The sequence below is a fragment of the Nomascus leucogenys genome, chromosome 14, assembly GCF_006542625.1.
Source record: "Nomascus leucogenys isolate Asia chromosome 14, Asia_NLE_v1, whole genome shotgun sequence".
Lineage (NCBI taxonomy): Eukaryota > Metazoa > Chordata > Mammalia > Primates > Hylobatidae > Nomascus > Nomascus leucogenys.
This window is the reverse complement of record NC_044394.1, coordinates 11612287-11632372: the sequence shown is the minus strand read 5'-3', so window position 1 is coordinate 11632372 and position 20086 is coordinate 11612287. Positions and strand designations below refer to the sequence as shown.

Below are 20086 nucleotides of genomic sequence, written 5' to 3'. Positions count from 1 at the left end.
AACACCAGGAAGACTATGTCTTAGCAGGTCTCTGTTTCCTTCATTGATTTCTCCATTGAATTTTTGGCTGGTCTATCTCTATTGGTGTCACAGCGAGCTGTTATTCTCCACTGATTGCTAGGTGCTGGCTCTGTTGTTTTCAACAGTGCCTAGAGCGTAAATTGCTCCACAGTCTTGATCCAAATAAAGTTGGGCACCTTGGCAGGGGCAAGGTATTGCCCATCTTTGATAATCCTTTCCCCATCCTTTCCTGGAAACAATCTCTGTGCTATGGAGCAGGAGTTGGAGAGGGTGGTGTTGGTAATGGGGGCCTGTTCTTCACTGGCTCTCCTATCTGGGTCCTCCCTAAATAGCAGAAGCTTGGGGTTGGGGAGTTAGGAGCTAACACTGCAGCTCACTTTGCATCTTCCTCAGCACAAAGCCTTTTGAGATGCAATCTCTGGATGTTCACTAGTTGCAAACATACAAACCTGGAATAGCTCTAGGAAACTGGGAGTAGTGGGAATTACCACTGAGCTGCTGAGCCCAGTGGAACAACTCTTCTGCAACACAGAGCTGTGGGGAATAGAGGACTGCATAAGCTGTCATTAGCTGTTATGCTTTGATCTTCCCTACCGAGTAGCATTTAGGAGTCAGGGAAAGGATGCAGCTTTCAGGCTGCCTTGAAGGCTCTCACATAGCCCTTCCACACGCACAGCTGTGGAGGGTGGGGCATTCTTCCTACTGTCCTTACTGAATTCCATAGATTAGGCTTGTTTTAAGCATTTTAATCAATCTCCAGAGACTTTGAATCAGATTGTCTTTGGTAATTTTGACTAGTTTAATAGATGTCTCTCTAGAAAAGAAGTTTTACCTAACTCCTCACATCACCATTCCCAATACAGTTGACCCTTGAACACACAGGTTTGAACTGTGCAGGTCAACTTATTTGTAGATTTTTTCTTTTTTTTTTTGAGACAGAATTTCGCTTTTGTTGCCCAGGTTGGAGTGCAATGGCACAATCTTGACTCACCACAACCTCTGCCTCCCAGGTTCAAGCAATTCTCCTGCCTCAGCCTCCCGAGTAGCTGAGATTACAGGCATGCACCACCATGCCCAGCTAATTTTGTATTTTTAGTAGAGATGGGGTTTCTCCATGTTGGTCAGGCTGGTCTCGAATTCCCAACCTCAGGTGATCCTCCTGCCTCGGCCTCCCAAAGTGCTGGGATTGCTGGTATTACAGGCATGAGCCATGCGCCCAGCCAATTTTTTCAATAAATATATTGGAAAAGTTTTTGGAGATTTGTGACACTTTGAAAAAACTCACAGATGAACTCTGTAGCCTGGAAATATCAAAAAAAATTAAGAAAAAGTATGTCATGAAAACATAAAATATGTGTAGGAAATGCTGCAGGATAATTAAGGAATCAGAGAGACCGAGGGGTTGAGGAGGAGTTATTTAATTATTTAGGTACACTGACCCAGTTGGATTAACATCCAAAGGACTGAGCCCTGAACAAAGAGTCAAGCTACCTTTTAAGCATTTCATGGGGCGGGGGGGGATCTGTGTCGGGGGAAGCATATTACAGAAGTGAGAAACAAAGACAGTTATTTAATTAAGACATACATTACATTATTTCTTACTTTTCAAGGAACAACATGTTTTACGACTTGAGGTTATCTGTCTAGTGACCTTGAAGCTGCACACCTAGAGAAAGAGTCTTCACAATGCCTGGGAAGGGGAGAGAGAAGACTCACTAGCCACAGAGAGAAAAACAGGCAGTTAATTTTAAAGGACTCCAGCTCTTTCTCTTCCTTGGGCAATTGGGTTTTCTTACATACAACTGAGTTTTTGCTTACACAGTCTTTAATTTCTTTTAATTCCTATTCCAGTCTACTTTATAATTTACTACCATAAAATATACACAAATCTATTATAAAAAGTTAAAATTTATCAAAAATGCATGCAAACACAGACTGCATGGTGCCATGATTCTAGGGATTCCACGAGGCACTGACTCACAGGTAGGCTTGTCTCCTGGTGTTGAGAGCCAGGATGGGGTCGATGCTGGAGTCTAGGGCAATTTGACTTTTGGCATGATATCTTCTGGGGGATGGCAGTTAGGTGCTTGGAATGAAATATTTTGGGTTAAAAATTAGTATCCCTGGCTGGCGTGTTGGCTCAAGCCTGTAATCCCAGCACTCTGGGAGCCAGGGCGGGCGGATCACCTGAGGTCAGGAGTTCAAGGCCAACCTGGCCAACATGGTGAAGGATCTCTACTAAAAAATTTAAAAATTATTTGGGTGTGGTGGTGTGTGCCTGTAGTCCCAACTGCTTGGGAGGCTGAGACAGGAGAGTCACTTGAACTTGGGAGGTGGATGTTGCAGTGAGCCAAGATTGCACCACTGCACTCCAGCCTGGGCAATAGAGCGAGACTGTCTCAAAAACAAAACAAAAAACAAAATTAGTCTCCCTGAGCAGTTCAAGAAATGGAGATTAATAATCATTTATATCTTTTCCTTACTGGGGTCATTTGTATGGTCTGAGATAAATCGTATTCTTTTTTTTTTTTTGTCTCTAGCTGCTTCATTCAGTTGCTACCTAGGTAACATAGTTGGAAGCTACTTAAAGCATGGGATAGAAGACTTTATACCTTCATCAGTGTTTTCTTCAATCAAATTACTTTCCTCCTAGTAACAGGAACTGCTGCTTTGCAGATTCACATTGTATTCTATAGTAAATGCTGCTCCCTGGATTCAGGCAACATTGTGCCTCTGCCAAATCTAGCTGTGATAGATACAGGGAATAGGAATTGCAGTGTGACGTGTTAGACTGAAGGAAAGGATCCCTATGCAGTTTTGAAAAAATGGGACTCTGAAAGATTAGCCCTGGATAAAGTGCTATAGGGGAATTTGGGCAATCAGAGAGCATGTGAGTCCTGAATGGGATCAGGGGAAGTGGTATGGAAGTAATTAACAGATAAATCTCAAAAACATAATGCTGAGCAAGAGAAAACAGACACATCAAGTACATACTATATGATTCATTTATACAAAGGTTAAAAATGGGCAAAACCCATCTGTAGGATTAGAAGTCAGGATATAGTTACTCTTGTGGAAGGGAATGGGTAGTTACTCGAAGGAGGGCATAAAGGGGAGGCTGTTGAGATGCTGGTGATACTGTTTGTTGATCTGGGTACATTGGTATGTTATGTTTGTGAATATTATATGAGCTACACACTTACTTCCTGTGTAATTTTCTGTATGCATGTTATACTTCAATGTTACATTAAAAAAGAAAATGTTCGTAGTAGGTCAGTTCTGCATATATGGAGATCATGTCTAATTGCCCATAATTAGGAATTGGACAAATAAGAACTGGTTAAATTGTGTTATGTTCCCCATACTCCTGGGGAATACCATATCATTGTTTTTTTCTTTAGACAAGGTTTCACTCTGTTGCCCAGGCCAAAGTGCAGTGATGCAGTCACGGCTCACTGTAGCCTCAACCTCCTGGGCTCAAGCGATCCTTCCACCTCAGCCTCCTGAGTAGCTGGGACTACAGGCATGCATCACCATGCCTGGCTAATTTTTGTATTTTTTGTAGAGACAGGATCTTGCTTTGTTGCCTAGGCTTGTCTTGACCTGCTGGGCTCAATTGATCCACTTGCCTTGGCCTTTCAAATTGCTGGGATTACAGGTGTGAGCTACCACACCTGGCCCTATATTGCTATTTTTGAGAAAGAATAATTCTATATGTACTGATACGGAGCCGCTATTAAATGAATAAACAAATTTTCAGATTATATATTCCATTTATAGAAAAATGAAACACTATGTACATACGCTTGTATATACATAGAAATTACCTGGAAGGACACACACTAAATAATGAACAGTACTTTGCCTTGAGGATTGGTTTATGGGTAGTGTGACTGGGGAACATTGAACTTTTACATGATATTCTTTTATACCATTACATTTTTTTTCCTGTAAGCATGGATTACTTTTATAACAAAACTAATTTAAAAAGCAAATTACAAATACTATTTTAAAAAGGCAAATAGATTGGGAGAAGTAATGTTGTTTATTCAGGTAAAATCTCCAAAGTGATATGAAAAGAAAAAGAGGAATTGTGGGAGAAATAGAGCTTCCCGAGAGGGGTTAAGAAGAGTTAATATAGTTTTACCTTACTTCACCCCAGAGGATGAGGCAGATTTTAATGAGTTTCTGAAAACAAAGTGATTGTAGGCACTTAATGCAAAGTATAACTGAATTGCCTCTCCAATTCTTTTAGTTGATCCAGAGTACCAGAAGGAGGCAGAACAGAGACATCGAGAATTGGCAGCTAAAGCTGGAGGATTTAATGACTTTGCAACTTTAGCTGTCATCTTTGAACAATGCAAATCAAGGTATGTAAGGTAGTCCTTTGTCCTGAAAAATGTCTTTGATGTATAGTTCCAATACGTACTTATGATGTGGCTTGTGACACTAAAGTTCGGTGAAGATGATACTGACTTCAAGGTATTTTGAATTTCAGCGAAATTATCTATGTCAGATGACTGTTGCTTAGTAGGCATTTATTATATAATATTGATTCTCTTCTTTTCTCCTCAAACCTTTCCTGAAAATTACCTTATAGAATTTTGCTTCTTTCTGTATAGGTAGCCTAGATTAAAAAATGATTGGATATTTGTTATTGCATATATAAGTAAAGAAATCCATTTACAAATTATTTTTTAATTTAGTCAGGGGCACATTCATTAATTTAAATGTTTTTTTCAAGTTTCCTAAAATTCTTTTTTAGTACTTGGACAGGTCTCCTGAAGGAACTGACAGTTGTTTATGGGTTTCCACTTTTGTAATAGAAATGAGAATTTTAGATTGTCTTTTACTTAGAGAAGATATTTTAAAGATACCAGTTTTTTGTTTTGCAGTGGAGCTCCAGCTTCATGGTGCCAAAAACACTGGATTCATTGGAGGTGCTTATTTTCTGCATTTCGTGTGGAAGCTCAACTTCGAGAACTAATCAGGAAGCTTAAACAGGTGATTGCCTTAATGTTTTTTGTCTTGAGTAGCATTTTGGACCTATGTATTTCATACTGAAGTTTCATTGATGTACATTAGCACCCTTTCTATTCTACCACCCTTCCTTTCTATTTGTTTCTATGTACAGCCATCTCCTTGACCCCATGAAAGATTCATAGTAGTAATAAAAGAATTGTCTCTACAGAAATGAAGATATTTAAAAATTGCTTTCCTGATATATAATTGACGTGCGATAACCTACACATATTTAAGGTATACACTTTGATGAGTTTTGACATTTGTGTAAAACAGCTATCAAGATAATGGTACATATCCATCATCTCCCAGTTTTCTCATCCCCCACACCCTTTTTTTTTTTTTGAGATGGAGTCTCACTGTGTCACCCAGGCTGAAGTGCAGTGGCATGATCTCGGCTCACTGCAATCTCCACCTCCCAGGTTTAAGCAATTCTTCTGCCTCAGTCTCCCAAGTAGCTGGGATTACAGGCTTGCGTCACCACGCCTCGGCTAATTTTTGTAGTTTTAGTAGAGATGGGGTTTTGCCATGTTGGCCAGGCTGGTCTCAAACTCCTGACCTCAAGTGATCCACCTGCCTTGGCCTCCCAAAGTGCTGGGATTACAGGCATGAGCCACTGCACCTGTCCTCATTCCCTTTCATAATCCATTGTCTCACCTACCAGGCCCTCCTGCCCCACCAACCCAGGTAACCACTGATCTGCTTTCTGTCATGATACAGTAAGTCCTCAATGTCATCAATAGGTTCTTGGAAACTGTGACTTTAAGCAAAATGATATACAGCAGGCCCTAGAAAAATATTGTTTTATTCACCATTGTTTTAACACTGATGAGAGAAAAAAAAAAAAATCTTAAAAATTTTGCTTAACTTTGCAGTTTTTAAGAACTTATCATAGACATTGAAGACTTACTGTATGTAAGTTTGCATTTCCTAGCATTTTACATAAATGGAATCAAACAGTATATGTTCTTTTTTTTTTGTCTGGCATCTTTTACTCCTCATGATTATTTTTTTCAATTTATATATCTTATTTTGGTAAAATAATTAATATAAAATTTACCTCTACTGGGCATTGGCGATTAACCCCTGTAATCCCAATGCTTTGGGAAGACGAAGTGGGAGGACCACTTGAGGCCAGGACTTTAAGACCAGCCTGAGAAACAGTGAGACCCTGTCTCTACAAAAAATTAAAATAATTAGCTGGTTGTGTTGGCACATACCTGTAGTGCTAGCTACTCAGGAGGCTGAGGCAGAACGATTGAGCCCAGGAGTTTGAGGTTGCAGTGAGGTATGATGCCACTACACTCTAGCCTGGGCAACAGAGCAACACCCTGTCTCGAAAAAAATTTTTTTTTTTTTACTGTTTTTATGCGTACAGGTCAGTGCACACTTAAAACATTTACAATGTTGTGCAACCCTTACCACTTCTCCATCTCCAGAACTTTTTTTTATCATCCCATATTATAATAAAACTCCATAACCATTCAACAATAACTCCCCATTCCCGACAGTGCATGGTAGCTCATGCCTATAATCCTAGCACTTTGGGAAACCGAGGTGTGGGGATCACTTGAGCCCAGCAAGTTTGAGACCAGCCTGGGCAACACAGTGAGACCTTGTTTCTGCTAAAAAAAAAAAAGAAAAAAAAAATTAGCCAGGTGTTGTGGCACACACCTGTAGTCTCAGTTACTCAGTAGGGTGAGGTAGAGGATTGCTTGAGCCTAGGAGATCCAGGCTACAGTGAGCTGTGATCACACAACTTCACTGCAGCCTGGGTGACAGAGTAAGACCCTGACTCAAAACAAAAACAAAAAAACCTACTCATTATCTTCTTTCTCCAGCCTCTGGAAACCACTGTTATAATTTCTCTATTTCATTATGAATGTTTTCTGTTTGCCTTATCTTCAAGTTAATTAATCTTTTCTCCTGCAATGTCTAGTCTAATCTGCCATTAATCCCATCTAGTATATTTGTCATCTCAGGTGTTGTATTTTCATCTCTAGATGTTGGATTTCAGTCTTTAAATTTTTACATTTTATTTTTCAGGTCTCTACTTTTTGAACATACGTAATCCAGCTATACAGAAAATTATAATAAAATATAATTTAATCTGTGTCAGTTCTAGGTTGATTTTGATAGATGTCCTCATTATGGATTGTGTTTTTTTGCTTCTTTACATCATACCTGATAATTTTTCAGCGGATGCCAAACATCGTGAATTTCACCTTGTTGGGCGCTGGATATTTTTGTGTTCTAGTTACTTGGAAATGGCCTTTGGTCTTTCTTGTTGGGTCTTGATTGCATGATTTGTTAGGTGGGATCAGAGCAGCGCTCAGTGCAGGGCTAGTTATTCCCCTCTACTGAGGCAAGGCCCATCTGAGTACTCTTCCTAACATCACATGAATTATTGTAGTGTAGTATTCTCATGTGGCTTATAGGAACAGGCGCCATTACTAGCCCTGTGAAAACACCATGCCCTTACTTATCCTTTTAAGAGGTTCTTTTCTTGGGCTGGTTAGTTTCCTCACATTCATATGCTAATTACTACTCAGCTCAACACTTGAGGAGGACCTTCTGCATCTCTTTGGAGTTGTGTCTTTATGCACTTCTCTTCTCTCCTGAACTCTTGTCCTGTGAATTCTAGCCACCTTGGTCTTCCTGGACTCCCAGCTTTGTCTCCCTAACCCAGGGAGTTCTCTGGGTTCCATTTGGGCTTTACTTCCCTGTACCTTGGTCTGCAGTCTTTATCAAGGCTGAAGTTGGGGCAGTTGTTGGGCGTACTGCATATATTTCCTGTCTCTGTCCTTTATTGCCTGATATTACAGTGTTTTGGAAATCATTATTTCATATATTTTTTCCATTTTTTTGGTTTCAGGTGGAAGTTAGGTAAATCTGGTCTCTCTTAATCTATGTTGGCCAGAAACAGAGGTCTTTAGAAATGTGGATTTTTCAAAATAAAAGATTATTTCAAGTTGTACTATGAGATTTACCACTCTCTATATATTCCTTTTATAGCAAAGTGATTTCCCAAGAGAGACCTTTGAAGGCCCTAAACATGAAGTACTACGAAGATGTCTTTGTGCTGGCTATTTCAAAAATGTAGCTCGAAGGTAAGCAATAAGGACTTGAGAGATGGATCAAGATATAATATTGTATTTGACTATAATATTGGACTATTTAATATTAAACATTGAAGATTTGATTTAAGCTCTGTGATGATTATGACATGAATTACAGTGACGAGGGAGAGCTGCAGTGGCTCAGAATGTGGTATTAGAGCTCAAGTAGAATAGGAGGGGTATGTTTGTAGGGTGGCTGTCAAGCATGGGCTATCTTCACTTAAGGCAAGTAACAAGAGTTTTCTTCCAGAGAGGTGGCCCTGTGTATAGTGTGAAAGCCAAGTAGGTTGAGCATAGCATCCCTGAGAGGGTAGCTTGGCATGGAGTGTTAGGGCTTGAGCAAGGTGGGGAGGGGTTATTTGGTTTGGGGCATCAGTTGGAGTGTAGTGAGGAAGGCATCTTTATAGAGAAAGGGGTAACAGTGATGGTGATGGAGATTCATTAAATACAGAGGAATTGATCACATAACTCTATGAGTGATAATGGTGAAGGGAGTTAGAAATAGCGAAAGTGAGAAAATAGGAATGATCTCTGCTGTTGGATTGAAATTTTAGTGTATCATTATGAAGTTAGGGGTTTCATTATAGATGGATGCATGGATGGACACTGGAATAAAAATAGATGTTAGTGTGTGTATGTAGAATGTATTTGTATGTATGTAAATATTTATATGTATATATGCCCTAGCTCTGAGATAATAACAATGAATAGACATAGTGCCCAGATCTTGACTTGGGACATCCATCTGCCACTTAAAGGAATCAGGGGTCTTTGGAGAAATGGGGCTGGGAAAATGCAAGATGAGCCCAGAACATCTTATTTTGCCAGCAAGTAAAGAAGTGATTAACAAAGGTTGAGACCATGTCAGAAGAACATAGGAGCCAGCATGAAGAGGCCCCAGGTGATCAAATATGAGACACTTTAAGCATCAAAATAAGTAATGATAGTAGTAGATTATCATGCACTTAATAAAATGTGAAATCATGTCTATCGTGGTATAAATAAATGAGTAAAAATTTATTGAGAAATGGAATTGTTTACAAGCACCTCTCCATAAAATTTTTGTCAATTACAAAAGCAAAAAGTAACTTTACAGTGGAGAATCCTGGCACATGCTACCTAAATTAAGCAATCAAAGTGAACATAATGAAATAAATAAAAATCATGTTCTTCCTTATAGGATACAGTGAGAAAAACACAGCATTATGTCTGTGATATTCCTGCTAAAGATGCATAACCTGAATCTAATCATCCTGAAACAGGCAAACTCAAATTGAGGGACATACCACACAGTAACTAGCCTTGACATCTTAAAAGGGGCCAAGATCATGAAAGTCAGAGACTGAGGAAGTATTCCAGAATGAAGGAGACCAAAGGGAAATGAAAAATAAAGGCAGTGTATGATTCTGAATTACATCCTTTTGCTATAAAGGATATTATTAAGACATTTGGTGAAATGTCAGTGGGGTCTGAGGATTAGTTGTTAGTAATGTATCAGTGTTAATTTCCTGGTTTTGATGGTTATAGTCATGTTGGAGAATGTTCTTGATTGTTGATTGTAGAAAGTGCACAGTCAAGTATTTGGGGATGATGGGGTATTAGGTTGGCAGCTTGCTTTCAAATGATTCAGGTAAAAAAATATTTTTTTTACTCTCAACTTTTCTGTAAATTTAGATTGTTTCACACTTTTAAAAATATGGTATATCTTGGTTACCTGCTGTATGCTGAACACTGGGCAGCTACTAAAAATAGAAAGGTAGAGTAACATGAGTCCTTACATCATTCTTGATGATACCTGAGTCTAATGGAGGGTACAGATATGTAAGTGAATAATTACAATGCAGTCTGATCTGGGTTATACTATGAATATGTACAAAGTACTGTAGGAAATAAACTATGACAAATGAACTAGGTTTATTATTTTGACAAGTTTTTTGGTATGACATTTAGGTAGGGAAATGTAGAAGAAAATAAGGGCATGAATTGGAAAAATGATAGATGAACTAATAGTCAAGTTTTAGAGTAGTGAAAAAAATCATCCCTTTAAAAAGAGATGCAGCATAGTATAACATAAATAAACCATATTTAAGTCAGAAGAACTGTTTAGGACTTGGTTTACCATGCGTTAGCGCTGGTGATCTTGAGAAGTCTAGGTAATTTATTTGAGTTTCAGTTTTGACTTTTTAATAAAGTTCCTGGCTCTCAAAGCTCATAGATTATTGTTAATATTTGTACTGATTCCTTATACCTAATTGTAGTGACTTGTACCTAATTGTAGTGACTGTTTAACTTGTATAATTTAAGATGAATTGGTAGAGAGCTTGTAGTGACAGTTGAATAAATGTAAACCTCTGCTTATAATGCTCTTTGTAGTAGAACATACTGTAATTGTTCATTGCTCAATGTAATGCTCCATTTACTTTATTGCTTTACTGTCGTAGTCTTTATCATTTTGTTTTTCTGTTTATAGATCTGTTGGGAGAACGTTTTGCACAATGGATGGTCGTGGAAGCCCAGTTCACATTCATCCTTCCTCAGCAGTAAGTAGTTCATTTTTAATAAAGGGAAGAAATTTGTAAAGTTGTAGAAATAAGTAATATACAAATGTCTTCTACTTTTCACTTTGGGGTTAAATTTACATATATCTATATTACATAGATCTATAAGGGTATTGGTTGGCCCATGCCTCCTGTTTGAAGAAGATAGGAATTAATTGAGAACGGTTTGGACTATTTGGTTAGTCTAATGTGGAATAGGGCAGGTTATTGAGCTATCATCCTTAGAAGAAATGTTTTGTATAGCTTCATGAACAGGAAACCAAACTTGAATGGATCATTTTTCATGAGGTATTGGTTACCACCAAAGTCTACGCAAGAATTGTATGCCCAATCCGTTATGAATGGGTAAGAGACTTGTTACCCAAGTTGCATGAATTTAATGCACATGATTTGAGCAGTGTGGCCCGACGTGAAGTGAGAGAAGATGCAAGAAGGAGATGGACAAATAAGGAAAATGTAAAGCAGCTAAAGGGTGAGTAAATCATTTGTTCTACTCTTAACCACTATGCCATACTGCTTCCCAGCAGTACTTTACTATTTTTATTTATAAAAATGTTGTGACCCACCTGGGCAATATGGTGAGATCCCATCTCTACCAAAATAAAAATAAAAATTAGCCAGGCATGTTGGTGTGCACCTGTAGTCCCAGTGACTTGGGAGGCTGAAGCAGGAGGATCGCTTGAACCCAGGAGTTTGAGGCTGCAGTGAACTATGATTTCACCAGTGCACTCCAGCCTGGGGGTGACAGAGTGAGACACTCTCTCTAAAAAAAAAAAAAAATTATGATTTATGCATTATTAACTCAGAATCCCCTTTGTTTCCAAGGGGTTTTTCTTTCTTTTTTTTTTTCTTCTTTGAGATGGAGTTTCGCTCTTGTTGCCCAGGCTGGAGTGTCATGGCGTGATTTTGGCTCACTGCAGCCTCTGCCTCCCAGTTCAAGCTATTCTCCTGCCTCAGCCTCCCGAGTAGCTGGATTACAGGCATGCACCACCACGCCCGGCTAATTTTGTATATCCAAGGGGCTTTTTCTATGAAATAATTAGGACCCTGGTTGGGAGGCATAAATAGTTGTAGTACTGAAATAGAACAGAAGGTTTTTCAGCTCACATACACAGAAAACTTTTTAGTAAAGCTTTTTGAGGCTGAATGATGAAGCATATCAGCTCACATACACAGAAAACTTTTTAGTAAAGCTTTTTGAGGGTGAATGATGAAGCTATTGTATTTTCTTTATTTGACATCACTGGAAAATAGAATGGTGAAGAGTCTTGCCCAATAAATCATAGAAAAGTCTTTAGAAATGTTAGCCACTAGGGAGGCCAGGTGCGGTGGCTCACGCCTGTAATCTCAGCACTTTGGGAGGCTGAGGCGGGCGGATCATGAGGTCAGGAGATCGAGACCATCCTGGCTAACACGGTGAAACCCCGTCTCTACTAAATATACAAAAAATTAGCCGGGCGTGGTGGCGGGCGCCTGTAGTCCCAGCTACTCAGGAGGCTGAGGTGGCAGGAGAATGGCGTGAACCCGGGAGGCGGAGCCTGCAGTGAGCTGAGATCGCGCCACTGCACTCCAGCCTGGGCGACAGAGTGAGACTGTCTCAAAAAAAAAAAAAGAAATCTTAGCCACTAGGTGTTTTATTACAGTGTAATAACACTGCCACATGCTTGAATTAGGGTCAGTTTTTCTGACTCATTGGCCTTGGTGCTCTTAATTTTGTAACCATAGACTACATAGCTTTTGAAAGGGCAAAATTTAATTTTTCTCTTTATTCTTTTTACTTTGTTAACATTGAAAAATCAGGGCTTCTCTTTCTCTTAACATTTCTAGTACTGAATCTCAAAGCTAAGTTTTATTGGATTAATTTCTAATGTTTTCAGATGGAATATCAAAAGACGTCTTAAAGAAAATGCAAAGAAGAAATGATGACAAATCCATATCTGATGCACGGGCTCGTTTCCTTGAGAGAAAGCAGCAGAGGACCCAGGACCACAGTGACACACGGAAGGAAACAGGCTAAGGTGGTGAACCCTCCAATTCAGGAAGTAGGAAAAGCAGCCAGGAAATGTGCTTCTACTTTGCCAGTTGTTTCAGACAGCACTACCAAGAGGAAGTGGTCAGCACTTGTTATTAGCCTATGAACTAAAAGCAAATCAAAGTTCATAAATCAAAGCTCATCAGTTCCCATAAATGCAATTGTCAAAGAAAAGATTGGGTTGCCATAGTCATAAGCAATGATACATGAAACCAGTGAAAGACAGTACATGTAATATTTTCCTCAGTACAATTTTGCTGGCCTTAACTGGTATCAAACGCTGTCATTGAGATGTTTTCAAACAACATTGAGTTGTATTTAATCAGCGTGTACTCCATTTGCATTGAAGCATTAAAAATTATTTTCCTTAAAATCTCTTTAAGGCCTTCTTGTTGCTGTTAGAATAGTGCTATATATCAGGTATGTGACCATTTCTTTCAGAAGGCTGAACATAAGAGGTTTCTACTCAGCAATACTTAGATGTCTAACCGTTTAATTGCTACAGAGCTTTATAGATAGAGAAAAGACTTAATCAATTAGTAAATAAAATTACCTATGGCAGGATTCTTTCTTGAATTAATATTAATTCTTAAATTGATTTTTCTGGGATTATACAAATTCCTTTTTATATAAAAGTATATTGTTTAAAACAGTAGCTATAGCCATTAACCAAAGGACAGATGATATATATATATGTAAGTTCTTTTTTAGCTGTACCTACATACTTATATCAGCACCATGTATGTAGGTGTGATAGTACTTTCAAACAGCCCTTCCACCTGGCCTACTCTGTTATTTCCACCTGTTTGGGTAGGGCCATTTAACTTCCATTATGCCAAACTTGGGATGGGATTTTCAAAGCAGGCAACACTATTTCATCGTGTTTCAAATTGGAACCTTGAGGCTAGTTAGTATCACACTCAGGCCACACTCAGCACTTGCCCACTCTTGTTTACTGCCTTGTATTCTAGTTATTTGTGTATTTGTCTCCCTCACTAGATTATACGCTCCTCGTGGGCAGGGACTGTGTCTTTTTTCATCTTTGTATCTTTCATGCACCTAGCATAGTGCTTTGCACATAGTAGTCACTCAATGTTTAATAAAGCTATTAGTGTCATTAAAATTCAAGACAGTATAATGTGTGTTTTTAGATATTTTGTGTAAAAGTTAAGAATCTAAATTTTTTATCAGTAACTTCTAGTTATTTCCTTTGGAATCTAGTTTTATGTTCAATAATAGAAACTTGAAATCTTTATCAAAAATCACAAGGACCCAAATTCATGTATTTGTCCCTAAAGTTAGGTGAATGATGATGGTTTCTCCAAACCTTTCCAGTGTTTTAATTTTTTTTTTTTTTTTTTTGAGACGGAGTCTCGCTTTATCACCTAGGCTGGAGTACAGTGGCGTGATCTTGGCTCACTGCAAGCTCCGCCTCCCAGATTCACGCCATTCTCCTGCCTCAGCCTCCCGAGTAGCTGGGACTACAGGCACCCACCACTACGCCTGGCTAATTTTTTGTATTTTTTAGTAGAGACGGGGTTTCACCGTGTTAGCCAGGATGGTCTCGATCTCCTGACCTCATGATCCGCCCACTTGTGCCTCCCAGAGTGTTGGGATTACAGGCGTGAGTCACCTTGCCCAGCCTAATTTGTTCATTTTTATCTTTAGTGCTCTAGACACTGTTATTAGCACATATTAATCATTTAGTTCTGTCAGTTTCTCTTCTGAGGTGTATTGTGTAAGGGCATTTCCTTAGATGTGGTGGGAGTATGTGTGGATTCTTGGAATGACAGCTCTTCTAGTTTAGTAAATATTAAGCATATATTCTGAATCTACACCTCACACTCAAATTATATCAGTTGTTTCGGTAATGTCCTTTATGGCATTTTTCTCTAGTTCAAGATTTAGTCTCTTAATCTGGAAAAAGTCCTCAGTCCTTGTTTTTCACATTAACATTTTAAAATAATATAGGCTAGTTATTTTATAGAATGTTCTCAATTTGGGTTCTCCAATGTTTCTTCATGGTTATGCATTTTTAACTGGAATACTGCATAAGTAATAGTGTCATGCTATCACATCTGGAGGTACATGGCATTTTCCCCTTACTGGTGTTATTAATGTTAATTACTTATTAGGGTGCTTTTTAAATTATATCAACCTGGTTATCCTTATAATTCATAAATAATTTGAGGGAGAGATACTTTGACATTATATAAAATATCCTTTTCCTTATAAAATATGACATTTTGTATTTACCATCAATTGATGATTCTTGCCTGAATCCATTTTATTCTTATGGCTGCAAAATGGTGATTTTTTTTTTCTAATTCTTTTCTATATTTGTTGGTATTATATTGTAAGGAAGAGTTTTCCTTGAAGGATGAATGTCTGATAAACGGGTGGGTGCTAAGAAGATCATGGATCAAGACAGAGAAGTATTTATAGAAAGCCCAGGGGGTGTTTGAGATGGTGGCAAACAGTTGAGTTTACTTGGTGCATAGAATGTATATAGGAGAGTAGGTGGCTGAAACTGTTGAGGTCAGATTATAGAAAGCTTTGAAAACCAATCTATGGAATTTGGAATTATTTTATGGATTTATTAGAAGGGAAGGATATCATTACAGTTTCGGGATAATTGTGACAGTGTTATTGATAAAAAATTTCTGTATCTCAGTTTGCATTGAGAGGACTGTGAGAGCAGTAGTATCAAGGGAATGCTGGATCTAGTTAAGGCAAGAACATGGAAGCAGCCTTGGAGGAAAGGTGGGTTTTATGGAGGAGTTTGTTCTTAGAAGAATGGGAATACACCTTCAAGTTACTAAATGAAACAAAACAGAATCAAAGACAAATTTTTTTTTGAGACAGAGTTTCGCTCTTGTTGCCCAGGCTGGAGTGCAATGGTGTGATCTTGGCTCACCACAACCTCGGCCTGCCGGGTTCAAGCAGTTCTCCTGCCTCAGCCTCCCGAGTAGCTGGGATTACAGGTGCGCGCCACCAAGCCTGGCTAATTTTTTTGTGTTTTTAGTAGAGACGGGGTTTCACCAGGCTGGCCAGGCTGGTCTTGAACTCCTGACCTCGTGATCTGCCCACCTCGGCCTCCCGAAGTGTTGGGATTACAGACATGAGCTACTGCATCCAGCTGACAAATGTTATAATAGAAAAATGGGCAAAGGACATGGTCGGTCCTTTTATAAAAGGGGAAACAGGAGGAAGGGTCAATAAAGAAGGCGATGAACCTAACTTGTAATTAGGGAGGTGGCATTCATTTCCATCAGAATAGCAATAATTAATACTCCTGAAAAGTGTTGGTGGTGAAGAATAAATTGCTCTTAATTTAATTAATTTTTCATACAGCTCTGTTGCCCAGGCTGGAGTAGAGCATGATCATGGCTCACTACTTCTTTGATCTAGGCTCAAGCAGTCCTCCCACCTTAGTCTCCCGAGTAGCTGAGAGTACAGGTGTGTGCCAACACACCTGACTAATTGTTTTAAAATTCATTTTTTGTATATATGGGGTGTCACTATGTTGCTTAGGCTGGGTCTCGAACTCCTGGGCTCAAATGATCCTCTTGCCTTGGCCTACCAAAATCCTGGGATTACAGACGTGAGCCACCATGCCCAGGCCAGCTCTTATTTTAGAGAACATTTTGGCAATATCTAGTAAAGTTGAAGCTGTGTACAACCTGATACCTAGTAAGTCCACCTCTAGACTTAGGTGGTCTTTGACTAGTGTATCACATCTGGACGTACATGGCATTTGCTGCTTATTGGTGATACTAGTTTTGTTTAATTAGGGTAGACCCAGTAAGTCCACATTTAGACTTAGGGGTTTCTCTAGACTAGGAACTCTTAGACTGTATACAATATTCTGTGCCTTATAAAATTGGACTTCTATAGATTTAGCGTTAATTGCTGATGATAAATACATTAAAAATGTTAAATACAGCATTCATTACAATGTGAAATACACCATTGTTTCTAACAGAAAAAAATCTGAAAACAGCACATATATATATAGCTATATCAGTAGGGAAAAGGTTTAATAAATTGTGATATGTTCTTACTGTTGAATTCTACAGCAGTGAAAGTGATTTTTGAGGTTCTTGATGTGTACTCCTATTTAGCAGAACAGATGAACCAGTTCATATTCCAACCAGCAGTATATGAAAATGCCAGTCTTACTACACCTCGTAGTTCCTCAGTCTTCTAATTATTGACAAAAAGGTGCCTCATTATTATCTTAATTTACATATTTAGATATTTAATGCTTTTTCCATATGTTCAAACTGTAGGGAATAATACAATTATCTGATTTGAATTTGATAAGCCAGATAGTAAATATTTTAGGCTTTCTGGACATGTAATTTCTGTTGCAGCTACTCTGATGTTGTAGTATGAAAGCAACAACAGACAGTACATAAATGAGTATCACTGTGTTCCAATAAAACTATGGAGAATGAAATTCAAATTTCACATGTCAGCAAATACAGTCAGCCCCCTGTATCTGGGGGCTCAGTATCTGGGGTTCCACACCGACAGATTCAACCAACCACAGATTTCAAATATTCCAAAGAAAATCCAATAAAAATAATACAATAATGAAAGATAATATAAAGAATAAAACAAGAGTATGACAACTATTTACATTGTATTAGATATTATAAGTAATCTAGATATGATGTAAAGTATGCAGGAAAATGTGCATAGATGCAGATACTACCCATTTTGTATGAGAAACTTGAGCATCAACCAGATTTTGGTATCCTCAGGGGGAAGTCCTGGAACCAAACCCCAGCTGATACTAAGGGATGACTGGATTATTGTTTTGATTTCAGGTTTTTTTTTCTTTGAGATGGAGTCTTACTCTGTTGCCCAGGCTGGAGTGCAGTGGCACGATCTCGGCTCACTGCAACCTCTGCCTCCGAGGTTCAAATGATTCTCCTGCGTCAGCGTCCTGAGTAGCTGGGATTACAGGCACGTGCCACCACACCCAACTAATTTTTGTATTTTTAGTAGAGATGGGGTTTCCCATGTTGGCTAGGCTGGTCTCAAACTTCTGACCTCAAGTGATCCGCCTGCCTTGGCCTCCCAAAGTGCTAGGATTACAGGTGTGAGCCACCACGCCCACCAGTTTCAGTTTTTTACCACTTGCATTTGAATCTAGAAAAGCTACTTTTTAATATTCCCGTTCTAACTTAAATGATCATTTGCAAGAAAAGGTCTTAATGAAATGTCAGATTTTTCTGGCTTTTACTTTTTCTTCATAGCAGAGTTGATGAGACTGAGCATAATATCAAGGAATCAATAAATTTAAATAGTAATCTTTAATTACCCAAAGATTTTTAAAGTAATCCTTATTACTTGTTAGCTGTTCCTTTAAACTTAATACATGAATAATACAAAATTCCCTTGTGAAGCTGTTAAAGATTTTTCAAAGAAAATGATTAGTCACAGCTGGGCATGGTGGCTCACACCTGTAATCCCAGCACTTTGGGAGGCCGAGGTGGGCGGATCATGATGTCAGGAGCTCCAGATCAGCCTGGCCAACATGGTGAAACCCCATCTCCACTAAAGATACAAAAAATTAGCTGGGTGTAGTGGCATGTGCCTGTAATCCCAGCTACTCAGGAGGCTGGGGCAGGAGAATCCCTTGAACCCAGGAGGCGGAGGTTGCAGTGAGCCGAGATCGCACCACTGCACTACAGCCTGGGCAACGGAGCAAGACTCTGTCTTAGAAAAAAACGACAATGATTAGTCACATTCCTTGTCCAGATAAAATCCACATATTTTTCTCACCTATTAATATTATTACTTGGTTCTCAGCTAAAATACAGGAAATGAGATGAGTGAACCCAAAATACAGCCCAGCACCCAGTTTGGTGCTTTGTATATGGGAGGTATTTATAAATGATTGTTGTGCCAACTCCAGATGCGATTACTAACGACATAAAGTAGCCTAGGCTTCAAATTAAATGGGTCGTGTAATCAGTAAATGCTTTGATAGCTGGAGAAGTAAGGTAAATTGATTTTTTTTTTTTTTTTTTGAGACAGAGCCTCACTCTCTTGCCCAAGCTGGAGTGCAGTGACGCCATCTTGGCTCACTGCAAACTCCGCCTCCCCGGTTCAAGCAATTTTCCTGGCTTAGCCTCCCGAGTAGCTGGGACTACAGGCGCCCGCCATCACACCCAGCTAATTTTTGTATTTTTAGCAGAGACGGGGTTTCACCATGTTGGCCAGGATGGTCTTGAACTCCTGACCTCAAGTGATCCACTCACCTCGGCTTCCCAAAGTGCTGGGATTACAGGCGTGAGGCACCGTGCCTTGCCGGTAAATTGATTTTAAGCTGAGTCTTTGAGGGAAGAGTAGGACCTGGACTGAAACAAAAAGACAATTTGTGTGATTGGGGAGAGGAACCAGATGTAAACAATGGTTTTGGTGTCACTTTGAGAAGGATTTTTTGGAAGGGTTTTGCAATGTCCATTCTGTATTTTGGGTTAACACTAATAAGTCAAATGGAGAATAATTTGAGTGTCACTCATTCCTACAGACAGAAAAATTTTAAAGTAGCTTGGGCTGGGATTTTCCTTTTATCATGTGCCATCGTGTACTTTGTCTGCTACTTCATTTAGTTCCCTTTTAAAAAATGGAATTTTTATCACTTCTGTGCAAAGGTTAAAATTTTTTTTAATAAATTAATAATGGAATGTTTAAGCCTTCCTCAGTAATGAGTATAATTTTATCTCTACATCTGATCTGGTGGGTCAACTATATAGTAGCTAAAATAGACTGTAATAGCTGTCTTCATCGTTAGTTTTTATTTTCATTATGCATGTAGAATGCTTTATATTGTAGTCCCTTATTATCTGAGGTTTCATTTTCTGATGTTTCAGTTACCTGTGTTCAACTGTGTCCAAAAATAGGTGACTACAATATGATATTTTGAGAGACCACATTCACATAACTCTTATTATAGTACATTGTTATAATTGTCCTGTTTCCATTGTTAATATCTTACTGTGCCTAATTTATAAGTTAAACTTTATCATAGGTATATATGTATAGAAAAAACATAGTGTATACTGTATGGGGTTCAGTATTAGCTGTGGTTTCAGGCATCCTCTGTAGAGGTCTTGGAATATATCCCTTGTGGATAATGGAGGACTACATATTTGAGTGGTTGGTGGACTTAACCTAAGGAGACCTTTTCATGACTCTTGGTGCTAACAAGGTTGACTCGGAAAAGAAAAACAATTTATATCAATAAATCTAAGGTAGGCTTATATGAATGCTGCATACTTTTCATCACTGCAGTGTTGTGGAATGAAAAGTAATTG

The 20086-nt window shown here is 38.8% G+C and overlaps 1 protein-coding gene across 3 annotated transcripts in view; it reads left to right on the top strand.

Annotated features, from left to right (window-relative positions):
• Positions 1 to 13885, top strand: part of DHX40 (DEAH-box helicase 40) — a 42232-nt gene extending 28347 nt beyond the window's left edge. For 2 of the 3 annotated variants that reach the window (XM_030828391.1, XM_030828392.1), the window contains 6 exons: positions 4277 to 4391; positions 4917 to 5025; positions 8059 to 8153; positions 10633 to 10702; positions 10964 to 11192; positions 12598 to 13880. In XM_030828391.1, the coding sequence (XP_030684251.1) occupies positions 4277 to 4391; positions 4917 to 5025; positions 8059 to 8153; positions 10633 to 10702; positions 10964 to 11192; positions 12598 to 12737 (758 nt within the window). In that variant the 3' untranslated portion in view covers positions 12738 to 13880. Of the gene's footprint in view, positions 1 to 4276; positions 4392 to 4916; positions 5026 to 8058; positions 8154 to 10632; positions 10703 to 10963; positions 11193 to 12597 lie in introns of all 3 variants that reach the window. The other variant, XM_030828390.1, reaches the window with a different exon arrangement.
• Positions 13886 to 20086: the final 6201 nt, after the last annotated feature.